General features: G+C 43.7%; 1 protein-coding gene across 3 annotated transcripts in view; it reads right to left on the bottom strand.

Moving 5' to 3' along the window:
* Positions 1-20,847, bottom strand: part of SMAP1 (small ArfGAP 1) — a 241,089-nt gene that overhangs the window by 146,990 nt on the left and 73,252 nt on the right. For 2 of the 3 annotated variants that reach the window (XM_077812683.1, XM_077812682.1), the window contains exon 5: positions 12,669-12,746. The exons of the other annotated variant lie outside the window; for it this stretch is intronic. In XM_077812683.1, coding sequence (XP_077668809.1) covers positions 12,669-12,746 — 78 coding nt within the window. The remainder of the gene's footprint in view (positions 1-12,668; positions 12,747-20,847) is intronic. 3 annotated transcript variants of the gene reach the window in all.

Below are 20,847 nucleotides of genomic sequence, written 5' to 3'. Positions count from 1 at the left end.
TACCTCCAACTATTGGGATCAACGTCAGGCACTGGTGTTAGTGCCCTGACTAACAGTGCTACCAGAGACCAGGATCGCTTCCACTTCCTTGATGCATCGGAGGGGGATATGCTCTAGGACACATGCAGTGACGGTCCCCAGTAAAGCCAATACAGCCAAGATGGCAAGCCATATGGGTATTGGTCTGACTGAGGTTCATCGACCCAGTGCCACTCATGCCTTATCTGGGGCAGAGCCCTAAGTGATAGCCTTCTATTACACCCTTGGAGGGACTCAAGAGTAGAGAAGAGGCATACGTACTGCATGCCAGAAAGGAGGAGTCTGCTGTCAACAGTGGAAAAAAACAGACCTCTTCAAACAGCGGTACTGGGCAGCAATATGGATTATGCACTGGTTCGGATGCTAGTCATCACTTTGGTGCAGGGGATGAGGGCATATCTAAGGCCCATGATCGGTTCAGTCACCAGCACCAATGATGGAGTTGGAAGCAGGACTACTTTACTGTGTACTGCCCCTATTTTGGGGGCAAGAGGTCATGTCCTCCCGGAAGGATGATCCCATGGGATATTTGGAGCTATGTTTCTGCTCTACCCGCTTTGCCTCTCAGCATTACCTTTTGTATCAGCATTACCTTTTGTATCACATCTATTGCTAAGTTGCTGGTGCTGGGACCCCTGGTGTGAATGCTCTAGGTGCCAGCTTTGATGGTGTCGTCCTCTTATCCTTCTTTCTACTGACTTATCCCAGGGTTGAGAGCCTGCATGAGGGATCACTGACCAATGCAAACTCTTTTGGCTCCACTTTGGGGTTATTTCCTTGAGGGCTCAAGTAAACCATGTTCATTACTCAAGCAGATGAAACATGAGCCAAGCACCCCTGGACTTGTTGTCCTGGTCCTGAAAGAAAAACAACTGGTACACCACGCACTTAAGCACTTGTCTGGGATTTGGCTCTTTCCCCAGGCAGAAGGGGCAATGGCTGGGTCTGTAAATGAGGTGGATGAGTCTGTCACAGAAGGAACAGGGTTTGAACACTGACAGTTTTGAAACTGACATGAGGCATGACAGTTGGCACAAAGTGCCTCTCCCTGCTATATAGTAGGGTGTATTTTTTCTTTTCTTTTTTTTTAATTAGAACATTCAATTAAAGGAAGAAGAAAAGTAAAGACAAAAATTTTCACCAAATTGGTAAAAAGGAATGAGTCTGACACTTTAAAATGTAAAAGGTCAGACACACATTAGATTCTGTCTTGGTAAGACAGCACTGAGGGAGGGTCACAGCTGCTCCGCCCTTTGTGACCTTGCACAGTAGAACACTGTGGCACAGGACACTGCTATTCAAAAGAATCCAATCACACAAAACTTCTACAATGCACACCTACAGTGGGATCCACGCTGACATATATTCAAAGTAGTATGATTTAGTCTGAACTTTTAATATAAAGTAGTCTTTCATTTAGTGTCTAGGACACAGAGCAGTAGATAGAACTAAGATCCTACATACATGAATGCAAGGCTGTAGGAAATATTCTACTTGATACTGTATTTGTGAAATAGTATATGATCATGTAGTTAAAGACTACTGTAATGCATATGCAGAAGGGGGTAGAGTTCAGGTTTTCCATCCAACCCTACTTTGGCATTACCTGTGTTTTGAATATTTAATTATACAACCTTTATGTTCCATTACAATAGTTTTTGGTATGGAAATTTCTCACTGTTTTTAAAAGTAAAAAATCACAATGATGGAGCTTTATTCTCTAGGACTTTGAAACTCAAATGGGTTACAATAATACATGTATATTTAATAATACAGCTACTTCAATGTCACGATCAGGCCCTGTTGAATAGATTTGATACGGTTTATAGAAAAGTACCAATCTTCTTCACAACTTAAGAGATGCAGAGCTTTCAGGGTGCATCAGAAGGGCACTTCCTTCTCTGCACTTTGCAAAGCATGAAGGATCTCTCTCCCAACCCCATATGTTCCTAATGATTCCCAGCATCCACTAGATTTTCACTGTGCACTTAAGTCAGCCATGAAAATCCTCTCACACCTGCACACTTTAAAAGTTAAATATGCTGGTTCATTGTTTCCTAACTCAGTCAGATCAAAACAGAACAAGCAAAAGCACTTCCCAGTTAATGCTATTTTCATTCTTAACCTCAGCTCTCAGCCATTTTATTTGTAGAACTGGTCAAAAAAACAAAATATAATATGAAAGTGAAATTTCTCTTCCCCACTTCCTTGGGTTCAAAAATGACTGAACTACTGCTCTGCAAATTTTGCTCTAAAAATTCCCCAACGGGCAACAGTACAGAAAACATCAGAGTGAACATTTCAGAAAGTTATAAGCCCTTTGAAAACATAGTTAGAATTGGAATAGTTACGGAAGTTTAACTACAGAGGTTGATGTTATTCCTGCTACAGTTAAAAGATGTGTACAAGATGTACTGAAATTAAATTCACTAGGTAAATGTAGTTGGCCCCTGCATATTAAGTGTTAGATACAAAGAAAAGCCAGGTAAAAGTTAAACAAAGACACAGAAAATGCTTAGAATAAGATATGGCTTACCTATAAAATAATTACATTTACCACTTAGAAAATCTGACTATGACTAACTATTATAGAGGAATTTATAAGAACTGGATGTTAGGTCATGTGATTACTTTCTTACATCCTAAAGTCTGAAGTAAAGCCAAAAATTCCAAATGTAAAATTTCAAAAGTTGGTTAACCAAGTTTGAAAGCCAGGACATTATGTATTAAATTTATCACTGTATAAAGAAGTTACTCTTCTTGTGCAGTAACAATGGATCTTCAAGATGTGTCCCTAAGGGTGCTCAACTGTAGGTGTGTCGACGTCCCGGCACTGCTGATTGGAGAATTTTGGTAGCAGCATCTGTTCGGCCTGCTCGTGAGACTAACAGCATTGTGGGCAAACGCCCCTCAGTTCCTTCTCTACTGCAGAGAGTATGAGGAGAACTCTGAAATAGAGGGGAGGAGGGTGGGTTGTTGAGCACCAACAAGGACACCCATCTCCAAGAACCATCATTACTGCACTAGGTGAGTAACTTCCTCTTCTTCTTCGAGTAGTGTCCCTATGGGTGCTCCACCATAGGTGACTCCCAAGCAGTATCCTACACTGGAGGCAGAGCTTTGGAATAGAGTCTGTGTTGGATGATAGTACTGTGGCGCCGAACCTGGCATCTGCAGCAGAGTCTCCCCAGATGGCACAGTGTTCCGCAAATGTATGTGCAGATGCCAAGGTAGTGGTTTTGCAGATTTTGAACATAGGGATGCCCCTGTAGAAGGTGACAGATGAGGAAACTGAGCTCATGAAATGTCTGAGGATTGCAGACGGGGGTGCTAAATCGTGAATCTGATTAGAGTTTATTCCATTTGAGACCCATTTAGAGAGTATTTGAGCTGAAATCGCTGTGCCTTTAGACCTGTCTGCAATGGAGATTTTCTGAAAACTCTTGTCCTGTCCAAATAAAAGGCCAAAGCTCTCCTTATGTCAAGCGTATGGAGGATGACTTCCCTATTATCCTGGTGAGACTTTGGAAAAAAGGTTGGAAGGTGAATGAGTTCATTCATGTGAAATGTGGAAGTCACTTTGGGGGTGAACTTCAGAAGTGGTCTAAACATGACTTTGTCAGGGAAAAAATGAGGAGGACTTGTGGCACCTTAGAGACTAACAAATTTATCTGAGCATAAGCTTTCATGGGCTAAAGCCCACTTCATCAGATGCATGCAGTGGAAGATATAGTAGGAAGATCACACACACACACACAAAATGGGGGTTGCCATACTAACTCTTAACAAGACTAATCAATTAAGGTGGGCTATTAGCAGGAGAAGAAAAAACTTTTGCAGTGATTATCTGGATGGCCCATTTCAAACAGTCGACAAGAAGGTTACCCTCTGATCCCACTGAGGGTTACCAAAAGAAACTACACCATTTGCTCAAGAAACTCCCTGAAAAAGCACAAGAACAAATCCACACAGACACACCCCTGGAACCCCGACCTGGGGTACTCTGCTACCCAAGATCCATAAACCTGGAAATCCTCAACGCCCCATCATCTCAGGCATTGGCACCCTGACAGCAGGATTGTCTGGCTATGTAGACTCCCTGCACAGGCGCTATGCTACCAGCACTCCCAGCTATCTTCGAGACACGACTGACTTCCTGAGAAAAAAATCATGGAGCAGGTCCTCAAGGAATCTATCCTGAAGCACTTACACGAGAGGAAAGTGATCAGGAACAGTCAGCATGGATTCATCAAGGGAAGGTCACGCCTGACTAATCTAATCACCTTCTATGATGAGATTACTGGTTCTGTGGATGAAGGGAAAGCAGTGGATGTATTGTTTCTTGACTTTAGCAAAGCTTTTGACACGGTCTCCCACAGTATTCTTGTCAGCAAGTTAAAGAAGTATGGGCTGGATGAATGCACTATAAGGTGGATAGAAAGTTGGCTAGATTGTCGGGCTCAACGGGTAGTGATCAATGGCTCCATGTCTAGTTGGCAGCCGGTATCAAGTGGAGTGCCCCAAGGGTCGGTCCTGGGGCCGGTTTTGTTCAATATCTTCATAAATGATCTGGAGGATGGTGTGGATTGCACTCTCAGCAAATTTGCAGATGATACTAAACTAGGAGGAGTGGTAGATACGCTGGAGGGCAAGGACAGGATACAGAGGGACCTAGACAAATTGGAGGATTAGGCCAAAAGAAATCTGATGAGGTTCAACAAGGATAAGTGCAGGGTCCTGCACTTAGGACGGAAGAATCCAATGCACTGCTACAGACTAGGGACCAAATGGCTAGGCAGCAGTTCTGCGGAAAAGGACCTAGGGGTGACAGTGGACGAGAAGCTGGATATGAGTCAGCAGTGTGCCCTTGTTGCCAAGAAGGCCAATGGCATTTTGGGATGTATAAGTAGGGGCATAGCCAGCAGATCAAGGGACGTGATCGTTCCCCTCTATTCGACATTGGTGAGGCCTCATCTGGAGTACTGTGTCCAGTTTTGGGCCCCACACTACAAGAACGATGTGGAAAAATTGGAGAGAGTCCAGCAGAGGGCAACAAAAATGATTAGGGGTCTGGAGCACATGACTTATGAGGAGAGGCTGAGGGAACTGGGATTGTTTAGTCTGCAGAAGAGAAGAATGAGGGGGGATTTGATAGCTGCTTTCAACTACCTGAGAGGTGGTTCCAAAGAGGATGGTTCTAGACTAGTCTCAGTGGTAGAACATGACAGGACAAGGAGTAATGGTCTCAAGTTGCAGAGGGGGAGGTTTAGGTTGGATATTAGGAAAAACTTTTTCACTAGGAGGGTGGTGAAACACTGGTATGCGTTACCTAGGGAGGTGGTACAATCTCCTTCCTTAGAAGTTTTTAATGTCAGGCTTGACAAAGCCCTGGCTGGGATGATTTAATTGGGGATTGGTCCTGCTTTGAGCAGGAGGTTGGACTAGATGACCTCCTGAGGTCCCTTCCAACCCTGATATTCTATGATTCTATGAAACTACAATCCATCAGTGGTCTTTCTGAAAACACCATCCTGGCCACTATGGATGTAGAAGCCCTCTACACCAATATTCCACACAAAGATGGACTACAAGCCATCAGGAACCGTATCCCTGATAATGTCACAGCAAACCTGGTGGCTGAACTTTCTGACTTTGTCCTCACCCTCAACTATTTCACATTTGGGGACAATGTATACCTTGAAACCAGCGGCACTGCTATGGGTACCCGCATGGCCCCACAGTATGCCAACATTTTTATGGCTGACTTAGAACAACGCTTCCTCAGCTCTCGTCCCCTAATGCCCCTACTCTATTTGCGCTATATTGATGACATCTTCATCATCTGGACCCATGGAAAAGAAGCCCTTGAGGAATTCCACCATGGTTTCAACAATTTCCATCCCACCATCAACCTCAGCCTGGACCAGTCCACACAAGAGATCCACTTCCTGGACACTACGGTGATAATAAGCAATGGCCACATAAACACCACCCTATACCAGAAACCTACTGACCGCTATTCCTACCTACACGCCTCCAGCTTTCACCCAGATCACACCACACAATCCATTGTCTACAGCCAAGCTCTACGATACAACCGCATTTGCTCCAACTCCTCAGACAGAGACAAACACCTACAAGATCTCTATCAAGCATTCTTACAACTACCAAACCCACCTGCTGAAGTGAAGAAACAGACTGACAGAGCCAGAAGAGTACCCAGAAGTCACCTACTACAGGACAGGCCTAACAAACAAAATAACAGAACGCCACTAGCCGTCACCTTCAGCCCCCAACTAAAACCTCCCCAACGCATCATCAAGGATCACTCTCACTGATCTTGGGAGACAGGCCAGTCCTTGCTTACAGACAGCCCCCCAACCTGAAGCAAATACTCACCAGCAACCACATACCACACAACAGAACCACTAACCCAGGAACCTATCCTTGCAACAAAACCCATTGCCAACTGTGTCCACATATCTATTCAGGGGACACCATCATAGGGCCTAATCACATCAGCCACACTATCAGAGGCTCGTTCACCTGCACATCTACCAATGTGATATATGCCATCATATGCCAGCAATGCCCCTCTGCCATGTATATTGGGCAAACTGGACAGTCTCTACGTAAAAGAATAAATGGACAAATCATATGTCAAGAATTATAACATTCATAAAACAGTCGGAGAACACTTCAATCTCTCTGGTCACTCCATTACAGACCTAAAGTGGCAATTCAACAAAAAGACTTCAAAAAACAGACTCCGAGAGACTGCTGAATTGGAATTTGCAAACTGGATACAATTAACTTAGGCTTGAATAAAGACTGGGAGTGGATGGGTCATTATACAAAGTAAAACTATTTCCCCTTGTTTATTCCCTCCCCCCACCCTGTTCCTCAGATGTTGTCAACTGCTGGAATTGGCCCACCTTTATTATCACTACAAAAGGTTTTCTTTCCTCCTGCCCCCCGTTCTCCTGCTGGTATTAGCTCATCTTAAGTGATTACTCTCCTTACAGTGTGTATGATAACACCCATTGTTTCATGTTCTCTGTGTATATAAATCTCCCCACTGTATTTTCCACTAAATGCATCCGATGAAGTGAGCTGTAGCTCACGAAAGCTTATGCTCAAATAAATTTGTTAGTCTCTAAGGTGCCACAAGTACTCTTTGTTCTTTCTGCTGATACAGACTAACACGGCTACCACTCTGAAATTTGCCAGGGAAGAAAACTGTGAAGAGAGGATGCGCCATCAGGGCAGCTGTCTCCCCATCCTTCCTGCCGAGGTAACTGTGATCACGAATACCATCTTCATGGAAAGGGGAGTTGAAGAACAAGTAACCATGGGTTCAAAGGACTGTCTAATCAGTCCTTTTAATACTAGATTGAGATCCCATTGTGGGGTTAGAAGCCTAGGTTGGGTAAAGAGGTTCGCTACGCCTTTGAAAAAACCTCTTCCATAGTTAGGTGGAGAAAAACTGAGTACCCTTCTACCTGCTGGTGGAAGGTCGCTATCGCAGCTAACTGTACTTTTAGCAAGCTAACAGAGTCCCGATTTCTTGAGATTCAGCAAATAGTCTAGGACTACAGGGTAGAGTGGCCGTATCCAGGGTGACTTTTTTGGACTTGCACCAGATCTGAAATCTGGTCCACTTCTGTCAGTAAGTACAATGGATAACCACTTTCCTGCTATGTAATAATACTTCTGATACCTCTTCAGAGCATGTCGTCTCTATGTGTTGGAACCATGAAGGGGCCAGGCTTTGAGCCATAGTATCCGCAGGCTGGGATGAAGAGTGCATCTCTCATTCTGCAAGAGGACATAAGGAGTGGTTGCAAGAGTCTCCTGTGGACACAGCACCAGTTGAGACAGTTAAGGGTACTATGTCTCTCTGGGCCAGGTGGGAGCGATTAGTATGATGTTTGCTTTCTCTCTTTATTTTCAGCAGGACTTTCAGCAACAGAGGAAATGGGGGAAGGCATAAAGAAGGTCCTTGTCCCATGGGGGGGGGGGGAGGAGGAGGAGGAGGAGGAGTGTCCCCCAATGCCCGCTGTGGAGCAGTACTGTAGACGTTTCTTGTTCTGGTAAGTTGCAAACAAGCCTCTCATCAGTGTCCCCCATTGTCAGAATATGTAGTGGAGCATCACTGAGTCTATCTCCCATTCGTGATAGTGTGGGAATTTGCTGCTGAGACTGTCTGCTGTCGTGTTGCGTACTCCTGGTAGGCAGGCCGCTGATACTGCAACATTGTGGGAAATGCACCAGTTCCATAGCATTAGTGCTTCCGCACAAAGGGAGGTCAATCCGGCACCTCCATGGATAAATGTAATACTTGCACACTATATTGTCCATCATGACCTGTGTGTGTACACCTCTGATCAGTGGAAGGAAATGAGCACATGAATTCCTGACCGCTCTGAATTCTGATAGATTGATGTGAAGGCACATCTCAGATGGAGCCCATTTGCCCTGCACTGTAAGATTATTAAGATATGCGCCCTATTGTATGAGAGATGTGTTTGATTGTGGTGGGCAACGACAGCAGTTTGTCTGTGTTGCCTTTGTTCAGCCTATAAACCAAACTGACCCATGATGATTGGAGGCATCTCATGCAAAGTTTGGCATGAACTATCACCTATGTGCCTACGGCCATGTGCCCCAGGAGCTGAAGGGAGTGTATGGCCAATATTTGAGGGCTGGATTGCATGGTCTCCATAAGCATGGAGAGACTGAGGAATCTGTGTTTTGGGAGGAGTGCTCTTGCTCATACGGAGTCAAGGTTGGCTCCTATGAATTCTAGTTACTGTACCAGTATTAATTGTTGATTTGTGTGTGTTTATTTGTAGGCCCAGATTCCTGAACAAATCCAGAGTGGTATGGGTAACTCGCTGGGCCTTCGAAGAAGCAATGTGCCCTGATGAGACAATCATCCAGGTAAGGGTAGATCATAATGCCCAGAGAGCATAGCTGGGCCGCAATCATAGAGATGACCTTGGAGAATACTCTGGGGGCCAATGAGAGGCCAAAAGGGAGTACTCTGTATTGGTAGTGGTCCTGGCCTAGTATGAATCTGAGGCATCTTCTGTGACATGGTATGATCGAAATGTGGAAGCAATCATCTTGAAGGTCAAGGGCTGAAAACCAGTCTCCTCTTTCTAACACTGGAATAATCATTCCCAAAGTGACCATCTTGAACTTCTGCGCCTTAAATTTGTTGAGCCCTCTGAGGTCTAGTATGGATCTCCAACGTCCCTTTTTCTTGGGTATCGGGAAGCAGTGAGAGTAAAAGCCTTTGCCTCTTAGATGTAGGGAGCACTGGTTCTATGGTTCCTACGGTGAGGAGATATTACAAGAAGAGATAGACTAGGGTCTCATAAGAAGGGTCCCTGAAGTGGAATGGGGAAGGACACTGGGGTGGGGGAAGGGGGTGAAATGGATGGAGTATTCATCTCAAATAATATCCAGTACCCATTTGTCAGAGGTTACCTGTTCCCAGGTGCAGCGGAATGGGGTGAGACAGAAATCCCCTCTCATCCCTATGGATACTAACATTGGATGGTATTGAAGAGAATGGTCTCATGGCACCTGGACCAACCCTTTGAAATTGTCGTTTTGAGGTGGATGGCTGTGAAGAAGTAGGATAAGGACCTGAAGGTTTCCATTGGGAGAACCTGAACTTTTCTTTGGGGTTCTGAAGAGTGTCGGGATGAATATTGTGACAACCAGAGCCTGAACGAAGGCTGAGAACTATACTCTCTCTTCTGCCCAGTTGTGTAGATTCTGAGAGACTGAAGAGTAACCCTGAAGTCTTTTAAAGTGAGGAGGAAAAAGTACGCCTTTTCCATAAAGAATTTTCTGCCTTCAAAGGGAAGGTCCTCCATAGTTGTTTGCACCTCTTTGGAGAAACTGGATAAATACAGCCAAGAGACTCGTCTCATCATGATGGCAGCGATGATGGAACATGCCATTGTCAGCTGCGTCGAATGCAGACTGGAGTGACATCTTTGCCACTAGTTGGCCTTAGTTAATGATAGCTTTGAATTGGTCCTTGTGAGATTCTGGGAGCTGCTCAATAAAGGAATTGAGTTTTAAGTAGCTGATGTAATCATATTTTGCCATTAGGACTTGATCGTTTGCGATATGGAACTGTAGAGTGGCTAATAAGTATATTTTTCTCGGCTGCTAGTCCCAGTCATAGGGGGTGGATTTCAGGTGATGCTGACAGCCTCTTGAGTTTTCTGCATCCATAATCATTGAATTAGGGGGCAGGTGGAATAAGAAAAAAAAAATCTGTCTCTTTTGCTGGTACGTAATTTTTTTTTTTTTTTAATCAGCCTGTTCGCATGTTGGTGGTACTGATGCCAGGGTCTGCCATATGAGTTTGGTTAATAGGGAGGGCTACTCGGAACAAAGTAGAGATGCATAGAATGTCCAGTAGTTTATGGTGTGCCTCTGTCACCTCCTGTAATGATAGTTTTAATGCATCTGCCACTCTTTGAGCTAGCTCCTGGAAAAGCTTAAAGGCGTCTGCCAACAATGGAAGGGGGGCATCACTTTCTTATCTGTTGATGAAGATGAGAAGTTGGTCTGGAGGGTAATCTCCCTCCTCTCAGTGTTCAGGGGGCTCGAACGACCCTCAATGCAGCAGCCGAAGGAGGGTGTCTCATCAGGCCTGAATAGGCCGAGCCAGAACCATGGGAGGCACAGTGTTTATGGGCTTGCCAAGGGTCCCAGTAAGGCCACTGAGAGCGTGGGAAGGACCCAGAAGGCTGCCCCTACCAAGGAGGCTGGGTGCCAGAGGGGCGGTACAGCTGAGGCCCATTTGGGAAATGGGTACCATAGCGTGAATGAGAAGAGTGACAGGAGACTGTCGTCTTGCTCATTGTGACTCATCACTCAAAAATGGGGGGGGCATGGCATGATGTCACTGACAAGTCTGGATCTCTGAGTGGATTCATTACCAGGTAGAGGTGAGTCGAATGCATCAGACACCGAAAGATCTGTCACGTACCAGAAGTCCGGCAATGCCACAGTCATCTGTTCTGGTAGCAGTTGGCAGAGCTGAGACATCTGCAACAAAGGAGTTGGCAATGTGTACTTACTGTGCAGTCCACCAGTGCCTGGCGTGCCAAGATGGAACAACTGTCAATGCCTGCACCAAAGGAGCCTTCCCCAGTGTGGATTCTCTTTTTCTCGCACTCAATACCGATGAGTCTTTGCTTGTGCCCACTGGGTCCTTAGGCAGCCCATAATATTCTATCAGGGCGGTAACGTGAGCTCTGGGTACCTGATTTAGACAGCTTTGGTGCCATCGGTACCGATGATTCCAAGTGAACTGGAGAACGTTTTCAGCTCGGTCACGGCTTGCTGTGGGGATTCACAGCCCTTTTCTTAGAAGCCTTGTGAGACTGGCTCATGGATGACTTCTTCAGCTCACCTCCCTTAGATGTAGAGGGTTGCAGTGAGAATTCCCACCACCCAGAGTCTTGGAGTGACTCTGAGGGCGGTTGGAGGAGTGCTTCCATTAGGAGAAGCTTGAGTCCCAGTTCTCTCTCCTTTCTGGATCTGGGTTTCAATTGCTGGCATAAACCACACTTGTGTGGGATGTGGTTCTCTCCCAGACAGCAAACGCACTAAGAATGTCCGTTAGTCACTGGGATAGATGCTTTGCAACAGAAACACTTCCTGAAACCCAGTTCGGAAGGGGGGAGGGGGGGAAGCACCCATAAGGACACTACTCAAAGAGGAATACAGGTTCTACCACAACAGTCCCATGCATTAGTGAGGATGCCTTATATACCACCTATATTTGTGTACAGTGTCAGTGTTCTAAATGACAGGTTTCAGAGTAACAGCCGTGTTAGTCTGTATTCGCAAAAAGAAAAGGAGTACTTGTGGCACCTTAGAGACTAACCAATTTATTTGAGCATGAGCTTTCGTGAGCTACAGCTCACTTCATCAGATGTAAGTGTTCTAAATGTTGAACAATGTTTTAGGAGGTTATGATTTTTTTCAATATCTATACACTGTCCACAACTGGAAGAAAATTCAAAAGAATGACAATTTAAATTAGTGAAAATTCCACCAAATGGGTCTGTATTTATGGGCTTTTAATTCCCTTGAAATTAGTTTTAAAAGGCAGACCTGCTAGATGGCTTGGCTGGAATAGCAGTGCCCTTTCAGGGGAGATTTCTAAAGCAATCTTAGAAATCTTCTTTTACTAGAGGGCAGAGGCTTGTTGCCTAATCAAAGTAATGCTTTAAGGAAAAGGGATAAACTCATGCCTCTTTGCTAGTGGTGTGAAGGTATCTTTACATGGCTTTGTAGGACAACAGTAAGAGTTTGAACATGCTAATAATAATCAAAATAATTATATAGAGAGAGGAAAAATCATACAGCTAGAGGTACTAGCTCTTTTTACGTATGTGATCAGGGAAACAGGGTGTAGAAAAGCCTGTGGCTTGTTTTAAAATGTCTGAGTTCCTTTTAACAAAGACAATTAAACACTCTGCTAAATCTCAGGAAAGCTACTCTACATTATGGATAAAATCAAATGTACAAATCTGTGCACTGTATTATAATATGTAGGCTGACAAAAAATTACACTAGAAAAGAGATACCTCCAATTTGCTCTTCTCGGCAGCAGCTTGCAGAGAAGGAGAAGGTGCCAAAGGCAGAACAGCATCAGAGGAGGACATCTGTACAAAGCAGATGAAAGGGATGAGAAAGGAACCATGGCAGATTATCAGAATTAACAGACTATAGAAAGAGCAAAGGAACATATGATTTCATATTTTTCCCCAAGATACAGAAGCACTTTGGGGAGAAAAAAAATCATACAATATAGAAAAACAAGGCAGGCAAGACAAAGCATTTGCATTTTGGTCTTTTGAATTTTACTAATGCTATTTCTAAAGGAAGAGAGGTTTGTCAGGTAACTGTGAATGATTTATAATGAAATTCACTAGAATATAAATATAAGAAAATGAACCTGGATAAGATCACATCACAGGAATGAGAAAAATAATTAGGTTTCATCCAATGTTCAATTTTATCCAATGTGACTGTTGAAATATTAATGTCTTGAAGCATGAAGGCATGCTGTCCCATGGGGGAGCAAGGGGGGAGTGCTTTTGTTCTTGTTCACTGTAACAGAATATTTATTTAAAGAATACAGCAAAATAACTCTGAAAGTTATACATTTAATTAAAAGCTCTAATGAACTGTTCTCTATTTAAGAACATGCTAAACATAAAAAGCTGTGAGTTTCTACAAAGCAGCATCCTAGCAGTCGGTTGCCAGACCTATTACAAAGCAATTTTTTTATTTTTATATATATATATTTTCCTTCTAAACATCAGTGTGCACGACCACTATTACCAGCACTGTACTTCCAGAATTACCAAAGATATTATGAGACCGTTATATACACCAGAGAGGCGACTTACACATGAAAATGGGATTCGTCTAAAAGCATTTTCATACATCTTCCTAATCCATTTCTTTGTGTGTACTTGATCACTTTAATAGAAGCATTATCCTTCTATTCCCTTTACAGAAAAATGCAACTGAAATAGGTTTACTAAATGTGCAGTAAATCTTCAGAGCTATAAAACTGACAACTCTGTATTTCCCAATATCATCATTAGTATCCACATGGAACATTTAAAAATAAATTGAGCTATGAGTACAGGTCTGTACGTACTGTCAAAATAAACCCTGATTATTTAGATATGCAGTGTTGTTGATCCCAAGTTAATAGAGGGAAAAGATCGGTGAGGTAATATCTTTTTCTGAATCAACTTCTGTTGGTGAGAGAGACAAGCTTTCGAGCTTACACAGAGCTCTTCTTCAGGCATGGGAAAGAAGAGCTCTGTGTAAGGTCAGAAGCTTGTCTCTTTCACCAACAGAAATCGGTCCAATAAAAGTTATTACCTCACCCACCCTGTGTCTCTAATATTTAGATGGCACTTTTTTTTTTTGCATTAAGTAATCTTTGACACAGCTTCTTACAATCTAGCTGAAAACTACAGAGAAACCCCTTGTTACATCTTTAGTGTTGCATGTTTGTTATAGAAGATCCCATGAGTATTGTTGTAGTTAATTTATGCATGTTTTGAATATTCACTATCTGTATATATAAAGGCCCTGGAAACGTGCTTTTGCTCTGAAGGTTGGTGCATGATGTTCCAGAAAAGGGGTTTTGTTTTTTAATACTGTGTTCAGTAGTTTCAAGAAGAAATTTCACACTGGGTTAAACTTCTAGAAGTGATACATTTATACAAAAAAGTGACTTAGTCAGTATTTTTCTGGTTTTAGTTTGTTATAGAATCTACTAGTGTTATCGTAAGAGGTACCTGAGAGACTCCCCATGATCATGCAGTAAATTTAATCTTATGCTTATAACTTTCTGTTGCTATGGAAACAGTGATATATCCAGCATTTTGACTTTACCACATTAATTTATAAAATGAAGAGAGGGGATTATTCACTCAGCCTTATTTGAGCATTGTTTAGTTACCAAATCTTTTACCAAACTACAGACTATTTAAAACCCAGATAGTCAAGTGTTTAGTCTGATGTGTAAGTCCCCCCATAATTTACTAAAATAATTTAAAATCTCATTTCAGCTGTGCTTTCTGGTTCCTAGACATAAATTGTTTTTAGTTCCCTCACACATCTGTCAGATGCAGATGCAGAATGTGGGTTAGGGTTGTTTTTTTTTCCTTTTTTAATCGCAAAATAGGAGTTTTCTACATCTGAAAGTCTATTAAACAAATGATGACTATTGGCCAGGCAATATCACACATTCAAATAATGCAATAGAGATCAATGACTTTTTGAGGCCATCATAATCTATACAATAAACATACATTGCAGCATTAGCCCACTTGCTTCACAAGTTTGTTTCCTCATTTGCATACCATCTGTCAAAACAAAGGTATCAGAAAGTCCACAAAAGGCCAAACATACAAGTACTGTGCCTACATAATTGGCATAACAATTTTAAACTGAAGTATATTACAATGCACTTGGAATCAAACATTTTGAATCTAGTTTGCCTACAGCTGATTCAACAGTTGTCCATTGTGACCTTGTTTCTTCATTCTTTGGCAAGATTTGGCTGTCTGACACTACATTTGCTGTATCCAAGCAGGAGAGGAATGCCCAATATATTTTAACTCCTAGGTCAAGCCAGCCACATACAGTATGTACCTGTGACCCTGTAAGATGCACAAAAGGCCAATGTATATATCCTAGGTCCACTCTTAGTGAAGCTGACTTCATAATGCAAAGCCCCACCAGTCCTTGAAATGCCTAGAGTATAGTCCTGTCCATCTTTCAGTGTTAACATCTTGGGGACCAACACTCTTCCTAACAAAGGAAGTTTAAGATGTGTTATTGCAAATGACAGTTTAAGATGATTTATCTTTCAGTCTGGTTTCTCTCTAGGCCTGTCAGTCTAGCTCAGTGGTCACCAACCAGTTGACTCCCTGCCTACCCCAGCCTCACACCGCTCCTGGAAGCAACCAGCGCAGGGGTCTCCCCCACCATGCACTGCTCCTGCCTGCAAGCACCAGCCCTGCAGCTCCCATTGGCAGGGAGAGCTGTGGGGGCAGTGCTTCCAGAGCCATGTGACACCCCACCACAGGGGCACATTGGCCCTTCCTGGGAGTGGTGTGAGGCCGGGGTAGGCAGGAAGCCTGCCTTAGCCTTGCTGCACTCCAACACTCTGCCCCAGCCTGGAGCCCCCTCCTGCACCCAAACTCCCTCCTATAGCTTGAACCCCTCACCGCCTCCTGCACCCCAACCCCCTGCCTCAGGCTCAGCCCAGAGCCCCCTCCCACACTGTGAACCCCTTGGCCCCAACCCAGTGAAAGTGAGTGAGGGTGGGGGAGAGCAAGTGATGGGGGGAGGGGAGATGGAGTGAGCAGGGCGGAGCTTTGGGGGATGGGTGGGGGAAGATCCTGGGTTGCCCTTAGATTTAAAAAGTAATCTTGGGCATAAAAAGGTTGGAGACCACTGGTCTAGCTGATCAACCTAACATAAGGAGCTCTTACTACAGGGAATTAGCATGGCAGAACAACACTAAATGGTCCCAGATCCAACCCAGCCACAGAAACTCTCAATGGGAAGTCTCCATGGCATTCCTGGTCCTTTCCCTCCCCTACTACTTCCTACTCTCCTGTCCCCACAACACCACAGCACTCTGGATTTGGCAACCCTCTTGCATCCAGAGAGCTCCAGGCTTTCCAGAGTCCAAACCTGCACATTTATTAATCATGTTTTTAATCCACCTGTTGATCTTGAGGTGCTGGTGACTAGTCTGCAATCCCTGTGTGTGCAACTATTTTTCAGTGGTTTCAAGCTTATTCACTGAAGGAAATCTCTCAAAAGGTGGAGTGAGGCAGTGGGCTGTCACCACACCTTCCTTGTAAGGTACTGTTGGGTTTTCATTCACTACCATTATTATTCAATATATATTTGAAATCTTCAGGGGATACTCCTAAGTCATAGGCTGAGATACCACTAGTATGTTCAGCTCTTTGAGGACTGGCAAACTAATACCTAGATATTATGGTGATAGGAGCTTTGGAAACAGCCAGATGCAGCCTTGTTTGGCAAGGGTTGAGGATTTATGTTTAGCCCAGAGGAGACAGTGATACCAGCAGGTGGGTAGATATGACTATTCTGAGAAACTTGTGGATTACTAATGATATTGTTACGGAATCCATGAAGCACACATTGGCCATCAGTATCAAGAATAATTGATGCTTCCTTAAATTTTTAAAAATTACAAAGCTAATTAAGTACTTATTCTTCCAACATTTCTCAAAAAAAGGCAATTGAGATCAGTTGGATCCTCTCTCTTACGGTCTTCAAATTTTATCAGGATTACATCAAGGAAGGGCCTTCAGTTTGGGAGCTATTTATAGACCTCCCCAGTCATATTTCAGACAACATCATCTGTCAGATTTCCACTGTAAATGTTTTCAAGGATTTGTGAATGGTCTAATTAGAATCAGTTCACTTTCAGCAATTCAAGCCTCCTCTTCCCACCCTCATTAGCTCTTCCTTTTCAATCTCCATTTGCAAGATTTGTTGTTCTTTTTGGATCTTACTGGAGTATCAGATATTCTGCACAGGACATTATAGTAAGGAACTTTAAAAAAAATTACCCAAAACATTTTTGCATCTAAAGAAAATTCCATGAAATTAAGATTTTACGCTCATCTACCCTTATAATGAAGGTTTCTTGGTGTACTAAAAGATCCAAATGTATAGGAATAAGAGTGAATGTAGTAGAGCACACTATATTTCAGTTTCTTTCTTTGTGACGGTTTTCATTTTTCTCTCTAGCTGGAAATATAATCTAATAACCAGGACAAACTGATTGCTTTGAATTGAAACTACAGTACTGCACAGTTGTTCTACCGTGCAATTACAGATTAAATAGGTATACCTCTCATGTGAAAAGTGTATAATAAAATTTATGGTACCTACGCTCCTTTTACAGTTTTGCCAAGATCTCTGCAATAAACCTTGAACTTAATTAATAATTTTCATTCAAATAAAATATGCTGGAATTTTAAATTTCATTACAGAAATGAAAGATTCTAATCTTTTATTTTAATAAAAAAAATAAAGATAGATAAAGTTTCTACAATACCTTGTAGGATTCTACTTGAGTTTTAAATTGACATTATACTGACCTAGTGATGATCCCAGGAGGACTAAATGAGAGCAAAGTATAGCCATACAAATGGCTGTTTCTAAACAAACAGCTATAAACATGGGCATATAAAGGAACTATGACAAAAGCTTTTATTAGCGGCTTACAACTAGTTTCTTCCATTGTTTTCAAAGCACATACTATTTTTTTTTTTATTTGTTATTTTGAAAAAACAATGCTAAGAAAGAACCCAGCAACATCAGAAATATCACAACCTTTTATTTAACTCTTCTGATATCGAGTGTTAACCAGGTAATTCATACACCAAGTAATCCATAAACATATCTTTTAAACATTTATCAAACCATAAATGGACCGCATAAGACCACAGAAAAAAAGTCTACGAAAAATGCTTTAACCACCTAAGGTGGAGTTAGGAGTTGAACCAAACAAGAGTGCCCTCTAGTGGCCATTTTATATATGCACAGTTAATTTACAGAGAAGAGATTCTCTGAACTTAGAACACAAGTAAATCCTGTTAAATTTTAACTTGTTTCTAGTTAATTATATTCTGCAATTAGACTTCTTTAGCTGAATGATTAATTAGTTCAGGCTTTTCAGATATTCAGTAGTAAGAAAATTAAATGCACCTTTGCACTACTAAAAATATATTATTTGCTTGGCAGTAATGGCTAGAATCCCAATTAGGTCTCTACTGCACTATGTGCCACACACCCAGAACAGTAGACCCAAAATGCTTGCAATCTTTAAAAAACGTTTACTCACCTTCTCCTGTTGTTCTTCGAGATATGTTGCTCATGTCCATTACAGTTAGATGTGTGTGCACTGCGGGCACAATCGTTGGAAAGTTCTTCCACCAGCAGCACCCGTCGGGTCGGCTGTGGAGGCCCCTAGAGTGGTGCCTCCATGCTGGTGAATATATGACCCTGCCAACCCAGCGCCTCCTCAGTTCCTTCTTGCTGGCTACTCCGACGGGGGGGGCGGGGAGAAGGTGGGCAGGTCTGGAATGGACATGAGCAATACATCTCGAAGAACAGTTATGAGAAGGTGAATAAATGTTTTTTTCTTCAAGTGCTTGCTCATGTTGATTCCAGTTAGGTGACTCCCAAGCCCTATTCTGGAGGTGGGATCAGAGTTATGGAATCACTGACAGAAGCACAGCTCTACCGAAAGCTGCATCATCTCTGGCATGCTGGGTAACGGCGTAATGAGAAATGAAGACAAACCGAGGACCATATCGCTGCCCTGCAGATTTCTTTTATCGGGACCTTGGGCCTTCTGGAATGTACCATTAGTGCCAGAGCAGGGACTTTAGCTAGCTCATAGCACATCTGGATGCAGGACGTGATCCACGATGAAATCCTCTGAGATGAGACCAAGAGCCCTTTTATCCGATTTGCCACTGCCATGATCAGCAGGTTCGACTTACAAAACACCTTTGTGCTCTCGATGTAAAAAGGCTAGCAACCATTGAATGTATGGTGTGTGAAGCCTCTGTTCCTGGCTACTCGCATAAGGCTTAGGGTAAAGGACAAGGAGAAAAAATGTCCTGGTTGGAGTGGAATTGGGAACAACCTCTGGAAGAAAGGCTGGGTGAGGCCTAAGCTATACCTTGTCCTTGAAGAAAACCACATAAGGAGGATCGGAGGCGAGGGCCTTCAACGCTGAAACCCTCCTCGCCAAAGTAATGGCGACTAGGAAGACCACCTTATAAGAAGCACATGGAATCTTTTTCAAGGGGATACAGCAATATGCTACTTTTCCATAACAGATATAGGAGTGAACAAGTCACCAGAGGTTCAAATGGGAGTCCCATCAGTTTGGAAAGGACCAGGTTGATGTCCCACACTGGGATCAGCTGTCTAATCTACAGGTACAGTCATCCCAGTCCCTTGAGGAAAGGGCTGGCAAAGACGGAGTGTGCGGCCGCTTCCAGATGGAATGCAGAGATAGCTGCCAAGTGCACCTTGATCGATGATGCTGCCAGACCCTGGTGATCAAATGAAGCAGGTATTCCTGGATAAGCAGTATGGGCACCTGCATCGGGGGGGGGGGGGGGGGGAGTTGCTCTGAGCGCACCAGATTGTGAATCTTTTCCACTTGGGCAGATAGGTGGCCCTGGTGGAGGGCTTCCTGCTAACAAATGAGATCTCCCTAACCTGCTCGGAGCACATGAGTTCCATGCGGTTTAGCCATGAAGCTTCCAAGCCATGAGGTGAAGGGACTGGAGGTCAGGCTGGTGAAGGCCACCATGATCCTCGGTAATCAGGTCCGGGACTAGGGGCAATGCGATTGGGGCCTCCACCAACAGCTCCAGCAGTGTGGTGTACTACTGGTGACGAGGTCAAGCCAATGCCACCAGTATGACCATCACCTTGTCTCTGAGGACTTTGAGCATGAATGAGAATGGGGGAAATGCGTATAGCAGATGATCCATCCAGGGGAGGCCCAGGCTGTGATTCCAGAAAGAGCAGAATCGCCGGCACTTCTTGTTGCTTCGCGTGGCAAAGAGGTCTATTTGGGGAGCTCTAGAAAATACTGTGTATCATGTCTGGGCAGATGGACCACTTGTGGTTGTGGAAGGATCTACTCAGGTAGTCTGCCACCTCTTTCTGGGAACCTTTGAGGTAAGACGCTTCTAGGTGAATGGAGTGGGCAATGTAGAACTCCCATAGCTGGAGGGCTTCCCCGACACAGGGGTGAGGAATGGGCTCCACCCTGCTTGTTTATGTAAAATATTGCAGTTGTGTTGTCCATCATGACTCCCACACACTGTTCCTGCAGATGAGCTTGGAAAGTTTGGCATGCTTCTCGGATCGCTCTCAGCTTCTTGATGTTGATGTGGAGCGAGAGTTTGCCTTGGGACCATAAGCCCTGTGTCTGAAGGTTTCCCAGGTGCATGCCCCCAACAAAGCGCCGAAGCATCCGTTACCAGGGACAGAGAGGACTGGAGGCTTGTGGAAGGGGACTTCCTTGCACACCATTTGTGGGTTGAGCCACCAGCAGAGGGACTTGAGGACCTGTACCAGGAGGTGTGAGCACCGAGTCCAGTGTGACTGACTTGGCTAGGCTGATGCGAGCCAAGCCTGGCGAGGTCTGAGTCA

The sequence above is a fragment of the Eretmochelys imbricata genome, chromosome 3, assembly GCF_965152235.1.
Source record: "Eretmochelys imbricata isolate rEreImb1 chromosome 3, rEreImb1.hap1, whole genome shotgun sequence".
In the NCBI taxonomy this organism is placed as follows: Eukaryota; Metazoa; Chordata; order Testudines; family Cheloniidae; genus Eretmochelys; species Eretmochelys imbricata.
Note: the sequence above shows the minus strand (reverse complement) of the source record. Positions and strands in the feature narration are given on the sequence as shown.